Source organism: Sinocyclocheilus anshuiensis, unplaced genomic scaffold (genome assembly GCF_001515605.1).
Source record: "Sinocyclocheilus anshuiensis isolate Anshui unplaced genomic scaffold, SAMN03320099.WGS_v1.1 scaffold987, whole genome shotgun sequence".
Lineage (NCBI taxonomy): Eukaryota > Metazoa > Chordata > Actinopteri > Cypriniformes > Cyprinidae > Sinocyclocheilus > Sinocyclocheilus anshuiensis.
In genome coordinates, this window is record NW_015542416.1 from 187,245 (window position 1) to 194,013 (window position 6,769).

Below are 6,769 nucleotides of genomic sequence, written 5' to 3' on the forward strand. Positions count from 1 at the left end.
CAGCACACTCATGCCTGTCATTATGTTTTATTGAAAGTGTGTTTACAGCAGCTACAGGTTCATCAGAAGCTTTATTGCTGCATTAGATTGGAGCTTTGCATTCATAAAATCTTTCAAAAACGCTTTTTTATCCTGCAAAGACCAGTTTGATTAATGTCTTCACCGTACAGGACTCAAACTGTACAGAGAGCTGCAGGACGGTGCAGTGATAAACCGCTTTATTGATCCTCGCTAAGAGCTGTTGATGCAGATCACGTGACCTCGTCCTGGAAGCGGCGATCTTCTGCTATCAATGCATCGCAGCCCAATACTGTACTTCCACTACACTAATAGATTCTAGATTACCAGGATTACACATTCAGGAGGAGCATGTTGGACAGATGTTAGCCATTACACATTTCAGTCTGTTGATTGAGTCTGGCTTTGGTGTTTATTATGAATTTCATTCGTTTTAATTACCAAGTTTGGCTTTGGTCATTTCATAGACTGAGATGACTGCATCCTCATCTTCCAGGGCTTCCTTTAATTGATTTCTAATTTACTTTCTCAATGAATTAGTGAGATTATCCATGGACGAGCACTCTGATTATTTACCACATTTATAATCAAGCCTTAGAGAATTTTGTATTTTTTTTGTCATAAGGATTGACTGTGAAAACCCTATGTATTCCTCCTTATTGTTCATTGAGTGATTCATTTTAAAAACACAAAGGCTTCTACTTTGAAGCCAATTAATGTTAAATTTTTTTGACCACTTTTTTTATCACTTCAGTCATTTTATAAAGTGCACTCAGTCCTCTAGATCAGGGATTGTATATATTTCACTCAATGGATTTTGAAGATATCGAGAGCACATTTATATGGGGACGTTTCCAAAGAGGGAAAAGCAAACAAACAGCTCGCATTCTCGTCATATATTATACTTCTCCAATCGGTTTTATTAATATGCATATTCCAGCCTTAGCTCAGTGTTTACCAATGTACAGTGTAAAGTCTCCAAACCTGGCTAGCCAGTATAACAGTATTAAACATGAAGCAGGATGATATAACCCAAGAGTTAAGAGCTGCTGCTGTGATGAGTGATTATCTCTCAGCCTCTCTGAGCCGCTGTAACGGAGGAGAACGGAAGGAGTCAGGGTTTCTGCTGACAGAGAGAGACACTCATGATCTGACTCCTCTCAGCTGTCTCTGCTTTGCTCTCTGCTCACCCAACTTCCAGCGCTTCTCTGAATACAATATAAATGTTCTTTTTATTATATTTAATTGTGAGTGAAACAATTCATAGGCTGCTTTTATTTATCTAAACTTATAAACTGATTGATTTTGCATCTGTGAGTATTACCCATAATGCTTCACTCCCATGGCTCCGGTCTCTGAATCTCTGGCCTGGCTCAATCAAAGACACGGGTGAGGTGTGTAATCTGTGCGTGCCGTGGCGAGTGTGCTTGCTGATGTTTTAGGAAGCGTTGGGAGTTTGCGCTGTGGCAGGATCATCCAGGGTTCCTCAGTAAGGACCTGCTGCTGTCTGTGTCATTAATGCTAATCAAACAATATGAGAGAAAGAGAAAATCTTATTGTATTACTGACCGTTTACTTGTCTTCAATAACTGTATTACTGTAACTGTAAAAGCACTTTTTACTACCATTAGTTAGCCTGGTATCAGCAATTGTGAATTCTGAGATCAGGATGAGTTTGTTTCTTCATCAGGTTTGTAGAAATGTAGCACTGCATCAGTGTCTCAGCAATGGATGCTCTGCAGTGAATGGGTGCCGTCAGAATGAGAGTCCAAACAGCTGATAAAAACATCACAATAATCCACAAGTAATCCACAGCACTCCAGTCCATCAGTTAACATCTGGAGAAGACAAAAGCTGAAACTAATCCAGCATTAAGACATTTGTAACTTCAAACCATTGCTTCCAGCTCAAATACAAAGAGTCCAAAGTCGTAATATTGCTTGAACAGCTGTTTGGACTCTCATTCTGACGGCACCCATTCACTGCAGAGCATCCATTGCTGAGCATTTCCCCAAATCTGAATGATTGGAAGTCTTATTGCTTTAGAATGACACGAGGATGCCAGAATTCACATTTTTGGGTGAATCATCCAATTAACATTTAAAATTACTCACTTCAAATGTGATTTGTGAGCACTTTGAGTAATCTCTGGCAGAAGTGTACAGTCTGAGAGTCGTCCTGTTGTCACACTATATAAACTGCTCAATGTATTTCCATGTTTCCCCATGACAGCTTGTGTGATCGTATACCACGCTGTTGTTTGAGTTCCAGACTGTGACCCTCTTCTGTTTTCACAGGCCCTGCCTGAAGATGAACGTCCTCAAAGACAACAAAGACTTGGCCTGTTTCTACACAACCAAACACTCCTGGAGGGGGAAGTAAGTGCCTCATTCCTCTCGGTTACTATGAGACACTTCATTCAGAGCCACCCGCTTATTGGGTTTCATGACCTTCATGTTTCAGAGCTCAGGCTAATGTAGGGGTGGGCGATATGGCAAAAATATCATATCACAATTTTTTCAGGAATATCACAATTCACGATTTTATCACAATTCTTTGTCATGTGGGTTTTACTATTCTGTCTGAGCAGTACAGCCAAACTAAATTCCCTATTTAAAAAAAAAAAAAAAACTTACAAGGTAACAAAATATATAAAAAGGTATGGCAGATATTTAGGCCGATTTTGTCATTATTTTATCTTTTCTGTTAAAAAAATAAGAACAAAGATACACATAACACACAGATAAAACAAACAGTGCTTTATTTTTCTGGTACAGCAGGTGTATTTAGCAGCAGCATTCAAGATTGAATCAACAAATATAAAAGTAAAACACTGTATTCACTTCACTGTATAAATTATACATAAATTCTTATTAAAGCAACTGTATTAATATTCTTCAGTCAAGAGCAGCAAGGGATTTTTCTTTTTGTGTTTTGTTTTATTAAGATGAAGGGGATAATTCACCCAAAAAAATAAAAATTCTGTCATCTGTCTGTCATAGTGTTTTATTTTTATACCATCATTTACTCACGCTCAAGCTGTTTTAAACTTGAATGAGTTTCTTTCTTCTGCTGAACATGAATGTTATGTTGAAGAATGTGAATAAGCAAACAGTTGCTGGTCCACACTGACTTCCACAGTATTTTGTCCTACTATCAAAGTCAATGAGGACCAGCTACTGTTTGGTTACCCACATTCTTCAAAATATCTTCTTTTTCCGTTCAGCACAAGAAAGAAATTAATACAGGTTCGGGACAACATGTGAGTGAGTAAATTATGACAGAAATTAAATTTTAGGGTGAACTATTTAGGGTTTGAAAAGTTCAGCCAGGAGTAACAATTCTGTAATTTTACTCACCCTCATTAGAAACATGTATGACTTTCTTTGTTCAACAAAAACACAAAAGAAGATATTTCAAGAAAATGTTTCAGAATGATTTTGGACCCCACTGACTTTCTTTGTGTGACGGAAACACTGGGACTCTGTTTTATCATGTTGATCAGGTTTGTCAGAATATGTGAAGAGCTGGCTGGTTAGGGGGAGATGTTTAGCTCTCAGTTTCCTAATAAAAGGGAAGTAGCACATGTGTGTCATGTAGCTGTTGAAATGAAAGCAAATCGAGCTCTGACACGTCCACGGCTGAGCCAGTGCTCCCATGCAGACCCAGCTATACTGTGAGCTGAGCTGCTTGCAGTGGTTATTATCCTGCTCTATAGGGTCACTCATCTGCTGTTGCTCTCCGCTTCACTCGAGAGCTGGATTACTCTTCACCAGCACACAAGACTGTAAACTGGAAGAATTATACAGCTGTACACAGCACTAGACGTGTAAGAGATTCCTCCAGCTGTGTGTTCCTCTCCATTACCTCATCTGCTGTGTTCAGAGATCAGCCAGGACTGATTCTGATCTCATTCTTTTTTTTTTTAGTGAGTGTGTTCGAGTATGTGAATGTGTGTGTGTGAGAGAGAGACTGAGTGTGTGTATATAGTGTGTGTGTGTAGTGAGTGTGTTCGAGTATGTGAATGTGTGTGTGTGAGAGAGAGACTGAGTGTGTGTATATAGTGTGTGTGTGTAGTGAGTGTGTTCGAGTATGTGAATGTGTGTGTGTGAGAGAGAGTGAGTGTGTGTGTATATAGTGTGTGTGTGTGTGTGTGTCTAGACTTTGCGTGCACACTGTATATATATATATATATATATATATATATATATATATACTGAGTGAGTGTGTGTGTGTGTGTGTGTGAGTGAGAGGGTGTGCGTGCGTGCGTCTGGCGAGTAAACTTTAGTATATGTACTAGCTGGTGGTGGTGCTTCTGCATGTCCTTCAGATGAAGAAGAGCTGCTCTGATGTGATTGGCTCACAGTGACAGGAGTTCTGGGTTCTTCTCTCTCACAAACACGCTCCTGTCTAATTACTGCAGCCGTTATTTCCAGACCGTCTGCGCGCAACATTTTTGGACACAGAGACAGAAAACAGTGCCATTATTGACCATGTGTGGTTTCTGATGTCGTGGCCCCTCTGTGATTACAACAAGTCTCGCTTTATTCTCAGAGACAGACAATAATGCATTAGATAGCGGTCCAGTTTTTAAAAAAGTTATATAAGAAAATGATATGCAACATATGATTGAGTGCAGAGTTTTGAAATGGTTGTTTTTGTGCTCCTGCAGGTACAAGCGTGTTTTCTCTGTGGGAACTCACGGCATCACCACATACAATCCCACCACACTAGAAGTGACTAACCAGGTACTGCTTTTCTGTCTGCTCATAGAATACATGTGCAGCTGTGTGTGCTTACAGAACCAGCTGAACAGAGCAAGTACAATATGTGCATATGTGTCATGTTCAGTATTATATTTCTAAATATTATATTATAAACATAAATCATAACATATAATAATAATAATAGGGATGAATTTATTAATGATTAAAATTGTGCTTTTGTTTTATATTATTGATGACAATTATATTTGTTGTTTTCATATTATTTGTATTATTTATGATAATAGTTATTAAAACGAGTACCACCATTGATAATGTGAAACTGATTTATACAACAGTTCAATAAACAAGAAGTTAATACCGTTACATTTTAGACACAGTATTGTCTGTTTTGTTCAATTTCTCAAATGAAAATCAAATCCACAGCAGAACTGATGAGCGTCTCGATCAACACACAGCGGCGATCCGTTACTGAATGAATCCACAGTTTTGAATGAATTGGTTAAATTAATGATTCAGTGACTTATTAACATGTTCTTATTTCATATTTCAGTATTCATTAAAAAATAAAAATAAAAACATTAATACACATTTATTGATCATTAATGTAAAGTTGAATCAAAATGTCTTTCTAAAGCTACTTTTTGTAATGTCCATTCAGTGCTTTTCTTATTACACAACGTTAATTGACTTTTGGGGGTAATTTCTTGTTGATCTGAGTGTTAAAAAAGCTCTGCTCGTGTTTCCTCAGCGCTATAACTGCTTCAAGCATCACTGGAGCGACGCGCGGAGGAGCGTGTGTTTGGAGGTCACGCCGGGAGGCATCGATCAGATCGACCCTCAGAGCAACCGCGTGATCTGCTCGTACGACTACCGCTGCGTGGAGGGCTTCGCCGAGCTCTCCGACTATCAGGGAGGCTTCTGTGTGCTGTATGGAGGCTTCGGCAGACTGGTGTGTGTTCAGTCCTGATTCAGCACAGAGTGACCTGTGATTCACTCAGAACTCACCTCCTCTCTCTCACTCTCTCTCACTCCAGCATCTGTTTGCGTCCGAGCACCGTGACGAGATCATTCGCAGTGCGATCGAACACGCCGGGAGCTTCATCGGCATCACGCTGCGCCTGCGTAAGGAGCTTCTGAGCTTCGAGGGCTTCCTCGGCGAGCGTCTGGGGAAGTACGGTTCGGACGAGTGCATCACCTCACTGACCGAGTTCATCGTGCAGAAGATCACGCCGCGGCACACGGTAAGATCAGCTCTGCACCTGATGGGCTTTCTGGTGTGTGTGGGGTGGATCTGATGCATGCTCGTGGTTGTGTTGGTCTCAGGAGCCTGTGATCTGCACGTACGACTACCGCTGCGTGGAGGGCTTCGCCGAGCTCTCCGACTATCAGGGAGGGTTCTGTGTGCTGTATGGAGGCTTCGGCAGACTGGTGTGTGTTCAGTCCTGATTCAGCACAGAGTGACCTGTGATTCACTCAGAACTCACCTCCTCTCTCTCACTCTCTCTCACTCCAGCATCTGTTTGCGTCCGAGCACCGTGACGAGATCATTCGCAGTGCGATCGAACACGCCGGGAGCTTCATCGGCATCACGCTGCGCCTGCGTAAGGAGCTTCTGAGCTTCGAGGGCTTCCTCGGCGAGCGTCTGGGGAAGTACGGTTCGGACGAGTGCATCACCTCACTGACCGAGTTCATCGTGCAGAAGATCACGCCGCGGCACACGGTAAGATCAGCTCTGCACCTGATGGGCTTTCTGGTGTGTGTGGGGTGGATCTGATGCATGCTCGTGGTTGTGTTGGTCTCAGGAGCCTGTGAGGAGGATCCTGGCGCTCACAGAGACGTGTCTGGTGGAGCGAGACCCTGCCTCTTACAACATCGTCACCCTCAAGCCCTTCGGAGAGGTCTGTCTGATCACAGCCGAGTCACATACTAAACCAACACCTGATAGAATCACATGGAAATTGCATATATAGAAACTAGTGTTTATGTTTGTATACTCAGAATCTGTGTGTGTGTGTGTGTGTGTG

At 41.5% G+C, this 6,769-nt stretch overlaps 1 protein-coding gene across 1 annotated transcript in view; it reads left to right on the forward strand.

Annotated features, from left to right (window-relative positions):
- LOC107693458 (dnaJ homolog subfamily C member 13-like) overlaps positions 1-6,769 on the forward strand; it is a 66,824-nt gene that overhangs the window by 6,351 nt on the left and 53,704 nt on the right. Inside the window, exons 2-6 of the mRNA XM_016492864.1 lie at positions 2,316-2,396; positions 4,691-4,766; positions 5,494-5,694; positions 5,780-5,986; positions 6,548-6,643. Of these exons, the coding sequence (XP_016348350.1) occupies positions 2,316-2,396; positions 4,691-4,766; positions 5,494-5,694; positions 5,780-5,986; positions 6,548-6,643 (661 nt within the window). The remainder of the gene's footprint in view (positions 1-2,315; positions 2,397-4,690; positions 4,767-5,493; positions 5,695-5,779; positions 5,987-6,547; positions 6,644-6,769) is intronic.